The 19102-nt window shown below is 30.3% G+C and overlaps 5 protein-coding genes across 13 annotated transcripts; 4 read left to right on the top strand and 1 right to left on the bottom strand.

The window, feature by feature from the left end:
* Positions 1–16: 16 nt before the first annotated feature.
* Positions 17–7439, top strand: Shab (potassium voltage-gated channel shaker cognate b). 6 transcript variants are annotated; one of them, XM_047055655.2, is made up of 8 exons: positions 17–650; positions 1838–2258; positions 2322–4514; positions 4570–4595; positions 4651–4824; positions 4898–5350; positions 6845–7029; positions 7105–7439. In XM_047055655.2, exons 3-7 carry the CDS (start codon positions 2990–2992, stop codon positions 7004–7006), a joined length of 2340 nt encoding a protein of 779 aa, XP_046911611.2. In that variant the 5' UTR covers positions 17–650; positions 1838–2258; positions 2322–2989; the 3' UTR covers positions 7007–7029; positions 7105–7439. The 6 variants fall into 6 exon arrangements, with proteins under 6 accessions (XP_046911611.2, XP_046911610.2, XP_075587205.1 ...); XM_047055654.2 differs by having other exon boundaries at positions 1739–2258; XM_075731071.1 differs by lacking the exon at positions 17–650 and adding an exon at positions 810–844 and having other exon boundaries at positions 1739–2258.
* Positions 7333–9941, bottom strand: LOC124492709 (ubiquitin-conjugating enzyme E2 W). 2 transcript variants are annotated; one of them, XR_012832239.1, is made up of 5 exons: positions 8871–9941; positions 8707–8798; positions 8569–8643; positions 7639–8500; positions 7333–7574 (listed from the first exon to the last, which is right to left on the bottom strand). XR_012832239.1 is itself a non-coding variant. In XM_047055686.2 (4 exons), exons 1-4 carry the CDS (start codon positions 8883–8885, stop codon positions 8227–8229), a joined length of 456 nt encoding a protein of 151 aa, XP_046911642.1. In that variant the 5' UTR covers positions 8886–9941; the 3' UTR covers positions 7333–8226. The 2 variants fall into 2 exon arrangements, 1 of the variants encoding a protein (XP_046911642.1); XM_047055686.2 differs by having other exon boundaries at positions 7333–8500.
* Positions 9942–10037: 96 nt separating this feature from the next.
* LOC124492702 (uncharacterized) lies at positions 10038–11483 on the top strand. The gene is made up of 2 exons (XM_047055677.2): positions 10038–10303; positions 10597–11483. The coding sequence occupies exon 2, from the start codon at positions 10607–10609 to the stop codon at positions 11339–11341; it is 735 nt and encodes a 244-aa protein (XP_046911633.2). The 5' UTR covers positions 10038–10303; positions 10597–10606; the 3' UTR covers positions 11342–11483.
* Positions 11484–12210: 727 nt separating this feature from the next.
* Positions 12211–15111, top strand: LOC124492704 (heat shock protein beta-1). Of its 3 annotated transcripts, none has more exons than XM_075731175.1 (5): positions 12211–12606; positions 12674–13400; positions 13459–13663; positions 13736–14206; positions 14511–15111. In XM_075731175.1, the coding sequence occupies exons 4-5, from the start codon at positions 13808–13810 to the stop codon at positions 14709–14711; spliced, it is 600 nt and encodes a 199-aa protein (XP_075587290.1). In that variant the 5' UTR covers positions 12211–12606; positions 12674–13400; positions 13459–13663; positions 13736–13807; the 3' UTR covers positions 14712–15111. The 3 variants fall into 3 exon arrangements, with proteins under 3 accessions (XP_075587290.1, XP_075587285.1, XP_075587280.1); XM_075731170.1 differs by having other exon boundaries at positions 12300–12606; positions 12674–13380; XM_075731165.1 differs by having other exon boundaries at positions 12405–12606; positions 12674–14206.
* A 1167-nt stretch (positions 15112–16278) lies between these two features.
* Positions 16279–18973, top strand: LOC124492698 (potassium channel, subfamily K, member 16). Its single transcript, XM_047055672.2, has 5 exons — positions 16279–17261; positions 17437–17901; positions 17972–18584; positions 18643–18728; positions 18798–18973. The coding sequence occupies exons 1-5, from the start codon at positions 17250–17252 to the stop codon at positions 18882–18884; spliced, it is 1263 nt and encodes a 420-aa protein (XP_046911628.2). The 5' UTR covers positions 16279–17249; the 3' UTR covers positions 18885–18973.
* Positions 18974–19102: the final 129 nt, after the last annotated feature.

The raw sequence follows: 19102 nt of genomic DNA, 5'->3' as shown, positions 1-19102 counted from the left end.
ATATTTTGTGTTTAATTTTCATAGATGGCGCTGTAAGCGGTTTTGATATTTGCGCAAATCAAAACGAATGCAACAGACAGAATCAGAATCATGTTAATAATCGATGAGAATTTCAGCTACAAATACTATACCACCTACCTAAACTTAAACCTACCAGGTTGAATGCGCGGATGGCGGTAACTGGATTTGATGGATATGTGGCTTGAATGGTTGATTTGTTGTTGATGGTGGTGGTGGTGTTTGCGTATTTGTTTAAACGGAGAGAGCGAGAAAGAATCAAGAATCGACAAGCAACAGAATGGCAAAAAAGCGATGATTCCTTTTGAAATTCTTTTTCGTTTTTCATCGTCATTCCTTCTCTCATTGTGTGATTTTTGTTTTCGGCGTTTGTCGATGTTGATGTTGTGTGTGTTTGTATTGTTTGTTCCAATTTCAACATTTATCATTTATTCGGTTCAATGCCATTTATTTTTTGGTTTTGGTTAATTAGTTTTTCTTTTATTTGTATATATCCCAATTGAACAAATCTAATTAAAATGTGAAAATTTTTTTCTTCTATTCCACGATCAATGACAATTTACAACACACACACACACACACACATCATCAATAACAACAACAAATCTTACGATGATTATCGTCGAATAAAGGTATATTGTTTAGTTTTATTTATTCGTGTGTGTGTGTGTGTGTCTTTTTTCTCATTTCATTCGACATCATCATTCGGTTTCTTTAACGACCCGTTGCCGTCATTTTGTTGTCGTTTTTTTTTGTTTGTATCATATTGCCATTGTTTTTCCATTATTATTGTTGTTTGTTTGTTGGTTGGTCGGTTGGTAGCATGGTATTATTGTTTGCATTTATTGTTGCAATCTTATTTTTTTGCATTCGTTACATTTGGTTGTCAATATTTTTATTCAAGTAACCAAGGTGCTGCTGCTGCTGTTTCCAATAAAAGTAGTGTAACTAAAAAAAAAATTCTTATTTGTCAACGGAAAATAAAGGCCCCACTGCCTAAAAAGGATCTTATGATGAAAAATGAAACAGTGTACATATGATGATGATTACAGTTGAGGGCTTAGAAGAGGAGGTATTGCTTCGATCTAATATCTGTCAATAAATGACCTACAATAATTCCAATTCTTACTATAGAACAAGAGTAATAATAATAATGAATTATTCAAGAGAAAGAAAAAAAATAGAATCAAAGAATCGCCAACAACAACAACAGTTCAGACAAAAAAAACATTCGATTCTATTTCGATCCATTCAAGTATTCAATTCGAAAAATTACTGTGATTTGAAAAATTAAAAAAAATTTCTAATTAAAATAAATTAATTTAAACGACCACCGAAACAAAAAAAAGTCATTATTAGCGAATGGAATGAAAAATTCCATTACCGAATCTGTGTGCATCATCATTTCCTGTCTGTATGGTCTGTTTTTTTTATTTCTTATGATCATTATTATTGTTTATTATGAGGATGTTTATGTGGATTCACATTTCACATCTTTACACTTTAATTATTATTAAATTAAATTGAAGACACATTAAGAAGAGAAGAAAAAAACAAATTCGTCGAGGACACATAATTTTATATTTAGAATTTTTCAAATCACAGCCAACCAACCAACCAATGAATGAATGAATGAATGAATGGTTTGGGTGCCAATGTCGATGTCATTTTATTTTTAATTCCATTTCATTGCTCTTTTTCAACGGCTGAAAATTTGCAGCAAATGCACATTTAATTCTACAAAACAACGAGATCAACCCCACTTAACATTGAATTTGAATTTAAATTTGTTTTTTTTTCATCATCATTTACCATCAAGGAAAAACGGCTTACATCACACCAATATAACAACAACAACAACAACAAAAACAGCTACGACAGCAGAAGCAACTATTTTAATCTATTCAATGACAGTTTCTCATTCGTTTTTTTCTTTGGTTTTACCAATCAATCAAACCTTATTAACACCGCCAACTTTGACACATAAGTAATGAAAAAAAAAATTCTTCATTCTTTCACATGTGCATGTGTATTGTTGTTGTGCACCGATTTCAGTCGAATTTGAATTTAAACGATTTGTTGCACGAATCATTGTTTACCCAACAACAACAAAATGAATGGGCATCTAGATTTTTGTTTTAAAAGTTAATTTCATCATCATCATCATTGATCTCTTTATTTGATTGTTCGTTTGTTCAAATGAAAAAGACATACATAGTGCAATAGAAAAACTCTGATTGGTATGTATCTGAATTTTCTATACCTCTCTATCTATTCTTTAATTTTTTTGTTTTGTTTCTCAGCCAACATTCAATCCTATATATAAATAAATACATCTACCATTAATGAACATAAAAATGGGAAAATAAAAACGATCCACAAGAAAGTTGGGAAAAATTGGAACCAGAAAAACGAAAAGAAACGACCCAAAATCGACGAAACCAAATGACTGTGTGTGTGTGTGTGTGTGCGATATGTTTGACAACAAATTTTTCATCGTGTTTTTTGAAACCATCATTGGTTCCAGTTTGTCATCAACACACACCGACAATTCAGACAATTTCATTTCATACCGTTTCTCACAGCTTCATTTCTGTTTGTGGTTTTTTTTCATTGTGTGTTTTGTGTTTAATTTATGACTTACACTATTGTTGTTATCATATTATTATTGATTGACGAAAAAAAACGACTACGGCGACATAGTCTGAACATAAGAAAAAAGAATAGAAAAGAATTATTTAGGAATTGGCGATGGAAAAAATGTTGATGAAGAAGAGAATATGAATGGGCAACAAAAAATACAATGACAAACACCAGCACCACCGCCACTACTACCGACGGGGCAACATCGACAAGAATTTTCTTTATGATTTTTCAATGTGACTACTCTTTTTTCGTTTCAACATTCGCCTTATGTGGTAACAAAGTAGCACCAATAAATTAACTAAAATTGAATGAAAAAGAAAAAAAAATGTCCGATAACGATGAACAAACCGATCTAATCGAATTAGAAGTGCCTCTAAATGTGAATAAAACATCATCATCATTATCATCAACTACACAAACCACCACGACAGCCTTAAATGATCAAATTAAATCAAATACATTTCCACCGGAACAATCGTCAAAAATAAATGTCCAGATTGGCCGAAAATTTCGTTGGCCAACACCTTCAATGGTCAATGCAACAGCAGCATCAGCAATAAATAATCGATCATCGCCATCAATTGTCCATCATCATTCAACATCATCAGCATTAATTAATGATGCACATCATTCTCACTCATTGGGTTATATACCGATTGATCAGACAACGACAGACATTTTGAAAAGTCGTGAAGGTCGACGTCGTGTGACCATAAATGTGGGTGGTGTTCGTCATGAGGTATTATGGCGTGCATTGGTACGATTACCACATACCCGTTTGGGTAGATTACGAGAATGTGTAACACAAGAATCGATATTTGAAATTTGTGATGATTATAATGCCGATGAAAATGAATATTTTTTCGATCGTCATCCACGTTCATTTGCAGCTATTTTAAATTTTTATCGCACAGGAAAATTACATTTAGTTGAAGAAATGTGTGTTATGGCATTCAGTGATGATCTGGATTATTGGGGCATTGATGAATTGTATTTGGAATCTTGTTGTCAGCACAAATATCATCAACGTAAAGAACATGTTTTTGAAGAGATGCGAAAAGAAGCCGAATCATTGAGGCAAAGAGATGAAGAAGAATTCGGAACGGGCAAATGTGCACAATATCAAAAATTTGTATGGGATCTATTGGAGAAGCCAACATCATCGTTTGCTGCAAGAGTATTGGCCGTCGTATCGATATTATTCATCATATTATCGACCATAGCACTTACATTGAATACGATTGATAGTTTTCAAGTGCACGATCCAATCACTGGTGCCAGTGAAGAGAATCCAAAATTAGCTATGATTGAAGCCGTATGTATTACATGGTTTACATTGGAATATATGTTGCGTTTTATGTCATCGCCGAATAAATGGAAATTCTTCAAAGGTGGCCTGAATATTATCGATTTACTTGCAATAATGCCATATTTTGTATCATTATTTCTTATTGAATCAAATAAAAGTTCCGAACAATTTCAAGATGTACGTCGTGTGGTGCAAATATTTCGTATAATGAGAATATTGCGTATATTAAAATTGGCAAGACATTCCACTGGTTTACAGAGTTTAGGTTTTACATTGAAAAATAGTTATAAAGAATTGGGATTGCTCATGCTGTTCCTCGCTATTGGTGTAATGATATTTTCAAGTCTAGCATATTTTGCCGAAAAAGATGAACTTAATACAAAATTTCGTTCAATACCCGATACTTTTTGGTGGGCAAGTATTACAATGACAACCGTTGGTTATGGTGATATTTATCCAACAACGCCATTTGGTAAAATTATTGGTGCTGCTTGTTGTATTTGTGGTGTATTGGTGGTAGCATTACCCATTCCAATTATTGGTATGTTAAATTTTTTTTTATTGAATTTTTTTTCTCAAAAAGTTTTCCACTATAGTGAATAATTTTGCTGAATTTTACAAGGTAAGTAATTTGATTTTCAGACATGAATTTTTGATATTTTTTTTCTTTGATTTAGACGCAAATGCGAAGAGAAAAAGCATTAAAACGTAAAGAAGCACTGGAAAGAGCTCGTCGTGATGGTTCGATCATATCATTTCCACATGTAAATTTACGTGATGCATTCGTTAAATCGATGGATCTGATTGATGTGATTGCTGAAAATAATAATAATACAATTAATCAACAACAGGTAAATGACAACCAACCAATGCTTATGAATGATGAAAATCAATTTTGATTTTTTCTCTCTCCCATTTTAATAGATTGATCAAATCAGTGTCGGTGGTGAATCACAAGCCAATACTGGTGTCGGTTGTTATAGAAATTTTGATCATTTTCTAAAAGGTGGTTATATGGCTGCCACGGATGCCGGACAACGTGCTGAAGGTTATTTTGAACGACCAACATCTGGAATGGTGACAACAACAAATCGAGCCAATTCTATTAGTACGAATAATCTTCTTGATTTATCACCATTATCACAAACAACAACGAATACAAATCGAATGATGATGAATCCTATGGACGATCATCAAATCATGAACAATCAAGATAATCATCCAGCAACTAGATCGAGTAAAACAAATCTAAGTTTTTCAAATCCAAATTCAATGAATCAAACATTCAATGATTCAAATAATGATGATCAAGCAACTATGAATGCAAAAAAATCAACAACAATTCTGAATAATGTTGTGAAATCTACAAATCTAATGGTAAGTTTTTTTTAAAATTCATCTTGCTTGAAATCTCTGCTTGTTTTTTTCTTTTTGTTTTTGCTTAGTTTTTGCATGTGAAAAAAAACATTTACAGCATTTGCATGTCACCACTTATTGCACATCATTATTATCCGATTCGATTTCATCATCATGATTCGATCATCTTTTTTTTCATTCATCCCCTCAACACATATGACTCCCGAATATCTTGACCACAACAACAAAATTGTGTTGTCTGTGTCAAACACATTAATGATTTATTTATTTCGAACAACAACAACAACAACAAAAAATTTTGTTTTCCGCCCAAAACAACAACAGACCGAAAAAGAAGAAATCCACCCCAGACAGTCTAGGCTAAAATAATTAACATTTCAATTTTATTTCTACCACCAATTCTGATTGTTGATGGTAGAGTGGCGATGATGACGGTGTTTTTTGGTTTTTGCTTGGAATAACATGACCAAAAACGTTATTATTATATGAATGAATCGGTGTGGTCATCATCATATATTTGTATTGTGTATCTTGATGGCCATTTTGAAATTCATTATTCATAAAGAAGAACATAGCGCACAGAATAACAATAACAACGTCTGAAACAACAACAAGGAATCCTGCAATAGAATCATCATCATCATCATCATCATTGAAAACTGCCCATAACACCACACACACATATCCAACGGTCGAAAGTGAAAGTAATTTACAAATGAAAAAAAATCCACATAAATGTTGGTATAATATTTTTTATCGTTTTCATTTTGAATCCAACGGAATCACACCAGCATTCACCCAGAGATAGACGAATAATATAAAATCATTACCATCAAAAATGATGATTATGATGATGATATCGGTAATGATAATTGGCGATTGCACAATCAGATGAAAAATAAAAAAAATAAAAACACTTTCACCTCCTACCAAAAAAAAAAAAAAAAATTTTTGAGCACCAAAATTTTTTCTTTTTCGTTCATCATATGAAATTGAAAATTGCTTTTTTGATCCATACCTACGTATGTTGTTGATTTATCGAAATTTTTTTTTGTTTTCTTCACCCATATTTTGGCGCATTAGGAAAACGAACAACAACAACCACATATTCTATTCGATTGATCCATCGTTTGGGAGAGAGAGAGCACAAAAATAATAAACCTGAATGAAATCAAAGCTTCAATTTTGATATAATCCACACACACAAAAACAACATACCTTTTGAATTTGATTTACCGAGAAAAATGTCAATCACAAAACGTTTTTTGTTATTTTCATACTTTCCATTTTTCCCATGTTTTTGTCATAAGAATTAAGATTCGATGCATGTTTTATGATGATGATGAGAAATTTTGAAGAAAAAAATCTCTTTCCTCTGTTTGCCAGTTGTATCGATCAATGTTGTTTTTGTATGTGTCAAGGTGACAATCTTTTGTAAATATATGAAATAAACACAGAAAATTCTGATCAGGTTGATTGATTGATTGATTATAGGATTATAATAAAAGACCAACATCGAATGCATCGATATCATCATTTTCAGTAATAAAAACAACCGATGATAAACATCGAATGATGAAACAATCAAGAAAATCGATCGATTTACGTTCGAATGAACAGCAGCGTCATTCGATGAAAGGAAGATGGCGCCAGTAACTGAATGGCTGGAATAAATAATTGTAGGTATTCGAAAAATAATCAATCTGTTCAAAAATAAAGTATTTGTTTTTTTTTTCATTTTCAAAAATTTCAAGTTTCACCTGATAATCCCCACATTATGATACAATTATGGACCGTCCAATTTTTCTCCAAATACAAACCAAAAACAAAAACATTCAACTTTAGACGATAATTTGGAACCATCACAACAACAACAACAACAACAAAAACCAATGTTTGCCATTCGAATCGTTGCGTTAATTTTTTTTTTTTTTTGGTTGGAAATTCTAAATTTTGATCTTTGATAAAATCAACATTGAAAATTTCTTTAAAAATTTGTTTTATTTATCAATTATTTTACAAAAAAAAAAATTATTAAACTTCTATAATAAAAAAAATGTTCAACAAAAAAAAATGAAAGAAAATAAAATGTGGGTGAAATATGATTGTTTTGACCACCAACCTCTGGCCCTCATCATCATCATCATGATAATTTGTTCGGTATGTATCTTATGTGTGTGTGTGTATCATCTTTATATCAATCAATGGATTAAAAACTGAAAATCTAACATGGAGAGAGAGAGAAAAGTCAAAATTAAATTATAATTAGAATTGAATAAATCAAATACTGTATTGCAAAAAGAATGATGATGGAAAAGAGGGCGATTTGGTGATGGAAAATTGTTGAGTGGCTATAAAGAATTTTTTTTTTTTGCTTGAAAACAGGATTGATTGGTTGATTGAATCGATGAAATGATCAAATCTATGTAGTTTGTGTGTGTTGATTTTATGACTAGTATGATCAGTGTGTGTGTGTGTGTGTGTTTTGTATCCTGTAAATGTGAAAATTGTAATTTTGAAGAAAAAACAATTAATAATAATGACAATTTGAAATTTAAAATAGTGTGTGTGTTGCTGGTGTGCCGAGGAAAAAGATTTGACCAAATTTCATTGAGATAGAGTGACAAAGAGAAAATAACAACAAAGCTTGAGGCCAGCGAATTTTCAATATTATTTATATTTTAATATGGTGATGATAAACATAATGATGATGATGACATCTTGTGATGATGATAATTGTGAATGGTTGTTGTTGTTTTTTGGGAGGTTTTTGTTTGTGAAATTCTTGAAAATTGAAATTCAATATATCTGTAGAGAGAATAGTGAGAATGTGATGGATGTAGCCAGGAAAATGCAATGTATGTGTGTCGAATATTTCAAATATCTTCATCATGATAATACCATTTGGTTTTTTTCGGATTTTTCGAACATGTACGAACATACATTGTATTATCTGGTGGTCGTTTTTTCTCTTTACAACCAGCCAACATCGAAAGGATGCTTAAACAAACGGCTTGTACCGATAATGCTGGTGACCAATCATCGGTTAATATTGAAAGACAAATATGACCATTACTATAAACATGTGGATGTACGGGTATGTTTGAGCCAATGAATGTTACTTCCGGAGAATCGAATGGATAATTTGAACTATTTATTGATAACAAACAAATAATGATTATAAACGTTTTATTAAAAAAAAATAAAATTGTTCAAACCTGAATTTGAAAGACAACGTAAATCGTTCTTCGGCATATAATGTTCCTTTTGGACATACAATATCTATTGACCATCTAGAATGGTAAACGAAAAACGAAATTAAAAGGAAAAAAAACCAAACATCAATCTTGACTTACTGTGACATATCCGATTCAATCTTCATTTCATCCACAAATACACCGGTTGGTGGATCTTTTTTCAATGACATTAATTCTTTTTGCAGTCGTTTCTGTTGTTGTTTGGAATGTTTAAAGATTATTAAATTTTCAATTAATTACTCAAGAAAAATCATCTCATTTACCTGCATTGATGACATGATTAGAATGGACAAACAAAAACGTTCGAATTGTTGTTGTTGTTGTTTATAAATGATTCGAATCGATCAATTTTAAAATTCGAAAAAAACTAATTGAAATTTATTGAATGAATGCTTTTTGTTTTTGTTTTACACAACATTCGAATTTGATTCAATAATAAAAAAAACAAATTGTTTGATTAAATTGTGGAATTGAAATTCTGAATGATGAAAATTATCGATGAAACAAAAATCAATCAAACATAAATCGAACAATAGAGAATACGACTAGGAAAATTAGATCAAAATTTTTTAAAATAATTGTCGATTATGATGTATCATCAAATAGTTAATTAGTTTGATCGATTATGATGACATTCACCATGATAGATATAATGAGGATGATGATTAAGATGAAGAATCCAAAAAATTCCGTTGATTCTGGTTTTTTTTTTTTGAAACGCACGTACACAACAAAAAACAGAAAGCTCACACTTTTTGGTTTGGAAACTTTTTTACCCGTCGTCTTTTACCATAAATTTTATGGCATAAAACATCAAACATCATCATCATCAACAATAACAACGTATAAAAAGAAAAATCCAGATAATATACTAGTGCTGCCATCTTGTATCGACAATTTATGCTACACTGTGATTTTGATTCGAATTTTTTTCATTTGTTTTGAGTTCAAAACTTTGGTTTTCAAAATTATATTCCAGACGAGTTTTTTCAAAACGAATCTTTTTATGAGCTAATTATAATTAAATCAGTTCACTGGCAAAGTTATTTGGAAATATTCGATGTCAAATCTAATCAATTCGGAGAAAAAAAATCTAACCAAACAACAACAATGACGACGACAACGAATCAATCGTTCGAATTGTCATTATCATTGTTGGAAAAGAAAAAAAAATGAGGTTAGAATCATCATCATCATAAACAACATTTTTTCTTGTTGCAAATATTTTGATATCAATTTCATCGAAATGTGAAATGAACCGAATAACAACAACAGCAACTATTACTACTACTACTACTACTACAACCAAAAAAAATACCAGAAAGTGGTTAAAATGAAGATTCGAAACCCTTATCATCATCATCATCATCATCGAAGATAAGTATTTCAAAGTTTGAAAAGCTGATATTCATTGTTATTTCTATTGATATATAGTGTATGTATGTATGCTTTTTTCCTATGGTCCAAACGAAATATGATCATTTGATTGATTTCTCGAATTCAAAGATTCATTCATTTTTGGCCTATCGGTGGATCCATCATCACCATCATCATAAAGATAAATATTATATTTCATCAAGGAAAACTAAAAAAGTTTTTTTCTTTCATTTTTGATTTGGTTTTTCTCCTTTCACATCTGTGTGTGTGTGTGTGTGTGTGTGTGTGTATCCAAGAGAAAAACTTTTTTTTGCAACAAGTGCGTTTGTATTTATTATTGTTATTGTTATTAGAGATTGTATCCAATGGCAATCTCTAATAACAATAATAATAAAACTTCTAAATAATTATCACATGTTTTTTTTTGGCCTTTAAGTGTAGTAAAATTCATCGACCAATGATGATTATAAAGATTTCAAATATTTAATTTTTATTTTCAATTCTAGCCACAGAAATAATCAAGTGGCCAACAATTCTTTTGACATTTTTTTTCACACTTTGTGTTTCTGTTTCATCCTAATATTACTCTATTTGTTTTTTATTTTAAACCAGATAAATCAAGATGCCCAATTATGTACAACGAAAAATGAGAGAATTAAATTGTATGGGTCGTAATCATCAACGTCGACATTATGGTTCAATCGAAACAATCGATAGTGATGTTTATAATAATGATGATGATGATGATCAGCAACAAGTTAAAAGACCTGATGGAAAACGTATCGGTCTTTTTCGGTCATTTTCATTTATAAATAAGAAGAAAAAATCACAATCCCAACAACAACAGAATCTAAATGAATCAACAACAACAGAATTTAATAAGAAAACGGAAAAAACACGTTTAATTCTGGTTGGAAAAAAGAAGAAAACAGTCAACTCAAAAAATTATTCAACATTGATCGAATCGGATGATGATAATGATGATGATGATGATACATTTGAATCAATAATGAAAAATAATTCGAAAAAATCGGTACGTTTCGCCAATAATGACAATAATAATGATGATGATAATGGTTCGAATCGAAAAACGTGGACAAAGAAGAATAAAAATCGTAAGAACAAGAAAAAGAAATCATTATTGAAACGTACTGGATCATTAATTGTACGTAGTTGCCGTTTGATGACATACGGTGCACCACATATGCCATATAACATGCCATATAATGATTGTAATGGTCCATATCATTATGATTTTTATCGTAATTATGAATATTATGATGATGGATATGGCCGTTATGATAATAATCAATATATGCGCTATGGAGAATATGGTCCGGGTAGCATTTATTTCTAAATCTGATCAACCAATAACGACAAATAATCCATCAATATCTACTTTTGTATACAAGTCCTTTTTTTAGTTCTTTTACGATTCCAATTTGCTATTTTTTGACGATGTGACAATATAATATTTTTAAATATTTTTTCTTGTTGAATTTTACATTTCTATTTGTTTTTTTTAATCAAGCGAAATTTTTCTCTCTAAAACCAAAACAGCCTACATAATACATACACAGCCTACACAAAGTACAAATGTTTGCAATGCAATAATAATAATCGGCTCATACATCTGGGAATCATGAGATTCATTTGATTGTGTGTGTAGTCGGTTTCGAAAAAAGAAAAAAGTTTTCCTTTTAAGTCAAAAAAAAAAAAAAAAAATGAAATGGAATGGATTGGCCATTTATTTTGTTTATCATCATCATCATCATCATAAACAAATATTTTTCTTTATTTGGACATTCGATATGTTTGATGATGATTTTTATTTATGGAATTTTTTTCTTGCTGTAATGTTTAATAACCGGAACAACAAAAACATAAGGAGGTCGAAGCCAAAGAAAAATTTTCCATAGCTGATAGCTGCTGGATGTTATTCTGGTTCGATCATCAATTCATTGATTTGATCATTAAAACAAACGAAATTGTCAATGTTCTTGATTTGCGCCTTTCATTTCCATTTATGGAATGTAATTATGATGATGATGATGATGATGATAAACAACAAAGACCATGGCCGATCATCTTCAAATTGATTGTTTGTTTCCACTTTATGCTATTGTTTTTAAGATCAAGACAACATTCGAATGTTCGAGAACAAATTTTCAATACAAAATGTGTGAACATTTATTTTGTCAAGCTCTATATGAATCATCTGCTGCTAAATGATCATTTTTTCTCAAAAAAAAAAAAAAAATTTTATTTGAATTTTTCTTTGCTTCGCTCTTTTCATTTTTGACCACTGTCTGTGTGTAATAATAATCATGTACAAAATTACAATAATTACGATGTTGGTAACACACATCCGGAATAATACTTTCAGTTTTCATTCATTCAATTAATTTTCCATAATTGATTGATTGATTAAATGAATAAATGAAACATTCCAAATGATGCTAAATGTTCATGTTTTATAAATTTCTTTTTATTGTGTAAATGGCAAGTTTTTTCCATCATCATCATCATCATAGTTTATTAATGGATTCAAACAAACAAACAAGCAGCAAGTAAACAAATGGTTGTTTTGATTATAATCAATCGATGGAAATAAAAAAAAAGGTTTGAAATGGCATTGATGGCTCAAAGCACTAAATGCAATGAATTTCTATTTCTTTACGATTTATAGAGTTTATCCTACGCTCACATCACATATACAATAAATGCCAACCAAACAAATCCACCAGAACAACTACAATCAACAACAATAACAACATTCAAATAAAGCAAAACCGACCAACGAACGAAAGAAAATCTCATTCTAAACATTTAACATTCGATCGTGTCTCGTGTGTCTGTATGGCAAAAATTGTTTACAAATTTTCAGATGACCATCATCATCACCCAACGATAATAATCAAACATAAGGATAGCCATTAAACCATAACAACAAAAGCAATGAACATTTGCCGAGTTGCCAATTTAGTTGAATCACTTTGAATTGGGTTTTGTTTTGTTGAATGAAGAAGTAGCATTATTGTGTATCCAATATATATCTCATATGGGAATGGTTGTGTGGTCGGAACATGTATATAATTTATATTCATGACGCCTTTTTTCGTACATCCAACCATAAGCACATATCAATCTCTCTGCAGATAGATCTACTACAACCACGACGACCATGAAAGAATGAACAGCTACAACAACGGCTACAACGAATGGAAAATCATCATCATTGTCGACAAGTGAAAAAAAAGTCTTATCCCAGTGAAAGTGAAAGTTTCATTCATTCATTCATTCATTCGTTGATACCTGCATCAAACACAAAATAACAAACAGAAAATCGACAAGAATCCACCGACAGAGAGAGTATATAAATATCGGTTTGGTTTGGTATGTCTTTGTATTATGTGGTATGTGTTGTATTAAGTATCAAAAGTTTAATAAAATCGTTTTATTTATTTTTTTCAGTCGGTTCTACTTTTTCAATGATATTTGTATATTGAGACGACATTTTGCTTGCTTGTAAAGTTGTGTCATTCACACATTCATTTATTGCGTGTGTTAATCAACGTATTTATTCAAACGTTTCCTAGTTTTGTTTTGTTTTGTTTTGTTTTCTATCATCTGAACAATCATAAATCATCATCATAAATTTTATCAACCCAAATTTATTGTATGTGTGTTCCAATAACCTAGTTTTGTGGTTGTTCGTTGGTAATCTGTTTTATTGTTCCACTTTTTTTAGTGTTTTTTTTTTGGTTGTGTTTGCTATTTCATTCAATTATTCATTTAAAATCATCTAATCACTGAAATAATCATGGCACCAGAACGTAAAGTTCCTGTACAAAGGTCGGATAATAATCTGATTGATCAAGAATTCAGTTCAATTCGTACACGATTTGAAGATGAAATGAAAAAAATGGAAGAAGAAATGAATAGATTCCGTACACAACTTATGGATCGTGAACGAACATTTTTTGGACCTAGTAGTTTATCAAGTGGTAATTCGACAACACGTTCAACATTTGGTCGTGAATTGGAAAGTTCAGCACCAGGTTCGAAAGTTGGACAGATGACCACACATTGGTTGGATGATCTTAATTCACCACTTGTACAGGATAGTCCAGATGGTGGTAAAGTATTAAAATTACGTTTCGATGTCACACAATATGCACCAGAAGAAATTGTTGTCAAAACAATTGATAATCGTCTTCAGGTTGGTATTGATGATTTATTTTCTTGTTGTATTTGATTGACGTTTGTTTGTTTGTTTGTTTGTTTGAGCAAGAGCAACTCTATTGACATTTATTATCATTCCAGGATGCCATGATAATTGAATGTCATTTTTCCTTTTTGTGATGTCTTCAATACACAAATTTTTCTAATCATTGCCATCACCGGCATCTTTTGAAGAAAAATTTGCTTTTCTAATCCAATTTTGTTCATACCATTCATTCTTAACTCTTTCACTAATCGTTTTTTTTGTTTGTTTTTCGTTCTTGATCTCATTCTAATTTTAGGTCCATGCTAAACACGAAGAAAAAAGTGACAATAAAAGCGTTTATCGTGAATATAATCGTGAATTTTTATTACCGAAAGGTACGAATCCAGAATTGATTCGTTCATCGTTATCAAAAGATGGCGTATTGACTGTCGAATCACCATTACCGGCATTGGAATATCATGATGGTGAAAAACGTATTCCCATTCAACATAAATAATGATAATCAACGCCGAAAATTTAATGATTTCTGGTGATTGGAAAAAAAATATTAATCAACATCCAACACACACATACACATCATTTATCATACCGGATATGCTTAATTTTTTTTTTTTGTTTTCTTGTTTTGATTGTTGTTCGTCGTAACCACAATACAAATCCACACAAACACTAACAATAAACAAAACACAAGGCAGCATTATATTCATCAATTTTTTTTTCGGTGTGCATTTCATTTGTATTTAGAATTTAATTCTATATGGATCAGATGCCTTTAAAAAAGGGTTTAAAATTCCTGAATCGATCAGTTTTTTTCTATAACATGTGGTCATTTGTTTCTGTTCATTGTCATTATTTTTTGGCTCAATTTGAATAAATAATTAAAATCACTGAGGATAGATGGCGAACGTGTATTGTTTTTTTAAATGTTAGAAATTTTTTTTTTCTTTGTAAATCAACAACGAGTGTTTTAGTTTCAGTTTTTTCTATTTTTCTATTTTCATTCATCGATTCATCATGAATGATGAATATTATTATGACGTTAATTCTGTCATTGTAAAATGATTATCATTCTCTGTGTTCGATGTTCGAGAATTATTAATACACAATATACACGTCATCAACATTGTGAATAATTTGTTCAATAAATAAAGAAATAAAGACATAAAGAAACAGGAGCAAGGATTCGGATGACGAAGAAGAAGGCCACGCGTGTATATACTGTAGTATGTCATTGTCATCGAACATTCATTTTATTCGGGATCATCCCCGGGCAAATTTATCGTTCGACCTAAAAGATTATTACGATGAATTTCTAATTTTGAATCATTATCATCAAGATGAATGAGTGTGTTTAATATAAGATCCATAACGATTATCGAATGGAAAACATAAATCAACGCCCCCGCAAACAAATAATGATGCTATTTATGCATCATTGTTGGATGTCAAAGATTTATAAATATCAAATGACTGACGCCCTGATTATCTTGATCTCGATTAGAGAATGTAAAGTGTCATTTTCCGTTGTTGTTTTTATTCGGTAGGTTTTTTTTCATTCATCAAGAACCGTTTTGGATTCTAGCCAAACGATAATAATTTTTTGGCAAACAAAACATTTCACTTTCTTTCGGTTTGTTTTATTTGTTTGTTTGTTGAAATTGTTTCTATTGAAAAAAAATTCAATGGGTAAAAAAATCCATCATCATTGTTTTTGACCACAAAAAGCCAAATAAAAAAAAACAAAGAAGAAAAGCATTCGACATTATGATACGAAATGTTGTTGTTGTTGTTTGAAAAGAATTCAAGCGATAAATTGTCATCATCATCAACCACAGACATGAAAGGATTTTGATTCATCTTACCATTTGTTCGACATTGAAGTTGAAAATGAAATTATTTTATTACATACAATATCATCGACGATGAAAAAATTAAAAAAAAAATTGAAACATGACAAAGGTTGGTTATGTCGAATGAATCATAATCATCATAATATTCATATATAAATTTGAATGATTAATCATTAAAAAGAGATGGCAAAAACAAAACGATAAAAAAAACAATAATCAAATTGAGAATTTTTTCGAAAAAAAAGAAAAACAAAATCATCAAACAACGAATTACGCTATATGTGTGTGTTGTCCTTTGGATTATTCAATAAACATGGATCAACATGAATTTTTCACAATGACATTTTTTGAAGCGAAATTTCACACACACTCACACAGAAGAGTGTAATAGTTGAATGATAAATGGAAGAAACAGGCTAAGAATAAAATTCCGAGAATTAAAAAAAAATGAAATGTAATTGTGGCAACAAGTGATGTCTACGACGACGACGATGACGACAATGGCGATGGAGATGATTCCAACATTTCGAATATTCAAGTCAGTCAGTCATCAGTGTGTCTGGTGTGGTGTGTGCCTTCAAGACAAGAAGCAAGAATTCGACATTCGATACTTTTAGATTTTTTTCTTCTTTTTTTTTATTTTATTTATTCGTTGTGATGATAATTTGTGATAATCAAGTGAAAAATTTAAATTTGTTTTTTTTCATTTATTTGTTTTGAATTTTTTTTATTCGTGTTTTGCAAATGATCAAAATTTTATTGTTGAAAAATGTTTCCGTCCATTATAATTTAGATCTCATTATTCAATGTTATTCCATTCAAATCAATCAATATCGATTGTATAATAAAATACATGATGAAAAGAGTTCCATTATTGACCAACAACAAACAACAACAACAACAACAACAACCAAAGTCATTGAAATTATTCATTTATTATTTCCATAATCACCGTCGTAGACGACGAAGACGTGGAAAAATAAAACAATTAAAAAACGAAACTTTTCGAGAATTACTATTTTAATGAATATATTCATCATCAATCAATCAATCAATCGAATTAATCTATTTTCGTTTCTTTATTATTATCATCATTCATTTTACAAACAAACAAAAAAATTGTTTCAACCGAATTAATCCAACAGCGACAACGACAAAAAAAAATCTCAAATTGAATCATCATCATGATTCCGAAGGTAATTTATCATGAAAATTCTTTTATTGACTATAAACGGGGAATCAGGTCATTTATGGCTAATGAAATGGGGGCAACTTAAATGATGCTCTATTTTTAGTGTGAAATTCTCATTTTTTTCTGGAAAAAAAAATTTTAAAATTGCAATTTTTTTTTTGTTCAATTTTTATTTATAGGCTATTCCTATGGAAATACGACATATCGTTTTTCTATTAATATTTTTCATTCTATATGTAATATTTGGCGGCATTGTATTCATGTTACTTGAATGGCCTGATGAACAAATTAAACGCAAAGAGATTGGATTATTATTGAATGAATTTACTGAACATATCAAACGTTTGAATCATACACAATTCACGGAAGAAAAATTTCGTTTAATTATACATGAATTATTGATGGCACAAGATAACAATCTAATCGATAGCTATGGAAACCAACAGCCATTTATAAATTGGAGTTTTATTAATTCATTCTTTTTTGCAATCACTGTGATCACTACCATTGGTTATGGCCATCTGACACCGCGAACAATAATGGGAAAATTTTTCTGCATTATTTATGCATTGTTTGGCATACCAATTACAAGTCTACTTATTGGCAGTGTTGCCGATCGTTTTAGTAAATTATATTCACCAAAAGTATGTCTCTACTTATCATGTGCGAATTGTGGTAATTTGATTTGGTTATTTTTCAACAAAATTTTTCTAGAAATTACCACGCGGATTGAAACGAACCGCACCAAAATATCAACGACAATTATCTGCACGTTTTCTAATGTTAAGACGTGGACTGATATCATTGGTACCATGGTTTTTTACATTTCTTGTTGTTCCAGCATGGATTTTTCGTTATCTAGAAGGATGGTCATTCTTGGATGGTTTCTATTATTGTTTTATTACATTATCAACAATTGGTTTTGGTGATTATGTTGTTGCCGGTGGTTTTGAAAAGAATTATATTTGGATCTATAAGATTATTATTGTATTCTGGATCATATTCGGTTTGGCATATCTGTCGATGATATTGAATTTTATTACCAATGCAATACGTAGTCGAAGAATATCGAATGTAATGAATTCATTACGTGTAAAAATTAATTCAAATGGTAGTCTTGTGGCACGTATGCGCCGTAATCAGAATGATGATGATGATCATCATCATCATTGTCATTTAAATCATCATCAATATCAACGACAACAACAACAATTTCCAAGTCCAAGATTTATTAATAATAATTATCTAATTAATGATGATTATAGTAGCTATAAACAACGGCCAAATTCATCTATATTTAATAATTTTGAATCCGAACATTTAAAACGTGAGTATTGATTATTATTTATTTAAGCTTTTCGAAAAATTGATTGTCATTAATTAAGATGGACAAAAATCAACGATGCATTTATTCCATGTTTGGAAAATATTTAAATCAAAACGAACGAAAAATTCAAAAAGAATCAAACAAGTAAGTGAATTGAATGATTGAAAAATTCAACAAACTAATGAAACGATTATTCAATGTTTTGATCAACAGAAAATAATGCGTCCTACGACAAGTCTTCCGGAACTATCCGAATGTATGGTACGAACACAACAAGTGGCCACCATAACAATTGTTTAAAGAAGCTTAATAGTTTATTATTATTAATATAATATAATTTTTCATTGAACATCATTGGTCATTAAAAAAAAAACAGTTTTCAATCATTTAATCAAGTTATATCATACAAAATTGGTAAAAGTGCTACCATCTGTTAACAATGTAAACAACTATTGTTTCAATTTCATTTTTTTTTGACAATTTTATGATTCTTATATCGACGCATTGAGAATTATTGA

This window comes from Dermatophagoides farinae, chromosome 1 (genome assembly GCF_024713945.1).
Source record: "Dermatophagoides farinae isolate YC_2012a chromosome 1, ASM2471394v1, whole genome shotgun sequence".
Lineage (NCBI taxonomy): Eukaryota > Metazoa > Arthropoda > Arachnida > Sarcoptiformes > Pyroglyphidae > Dermatophagoides > Dermatophagoides farinae.
Note: the sequence above shows the minus strand (reverse complement) of the source record. Positions and strands in the feature narration are given on the sequence as shown.

Coding starts and splice junctions, on each gene's coding strand:
- Shab (XM_047055655.2), top strand. CDS start 2,990: ATGTCCGATAACGATGAACAAACCGATCTAATCGAATTAGAAGTGCCT. Junction 4,515..4,569: donor ATTACCCATTCCAATTATTG/GTATGTTAAATT, acceptor TTTCCACTATAG/TGAATAATTTTGCTGAATTT. Junction 5,351..6,844: donor TGAAATCTACAAATCTAATG/GTAAGTTTTTTT, acceptor GATTGATTATAG/GATTATAATAAAAGACCAAC.
- LOC124492709 (XM_047055686.2), bottom strand. Junction 8,644..8,706: donor ATTGAATCGGATATGTCACA/GTAAGTCAAGAT, acceptor TTACCATTCTAG/ATGGTCAATAGATATTGTAT. Junction 8,501..8,568: donor ACGTTGTCTTTCAAATTCAG/GTTTGAACAATT, acceptor ATCAATAAATAG/TTCAAATTATCCATTCGATT.
- LOC124492702 (XM_047055677.2), top strand. CDS start 10,607: ATGCCCAATTATGTACAACGAAAAATGAGAGAATTAAATTGTATGGGT.
- LOC124492704 (XM_075731175.1), top strand. CDS start 13,808: ATGGCACCAGAACGTAAAGTTCCTGTACAAAGGTCGGATAATAATCTG. Junction 14,207..14,510: donor CAATTGATAATCGTCTTCAG/GTTGGTATTGAT, acceptor TTCTAATTTTAG/GTCCATGCTAAACACGAAGA.
- LOC124492698 (XM_047055672.2), top strand. Junction 17,902..17,971: donor GTAAATTATATTCACCAAAA/GTATGTCTCTAC, acceptor AAATTTTTCTAG/AAATTACCACGCGGATTGAA. Junction 18,729..18,797: donor ATTCAAAAAGAATCAAACAA/GTAAGTGAATTG, acceptor TTTGATCAACAG/AAAATAATGCGTCCTACGAC.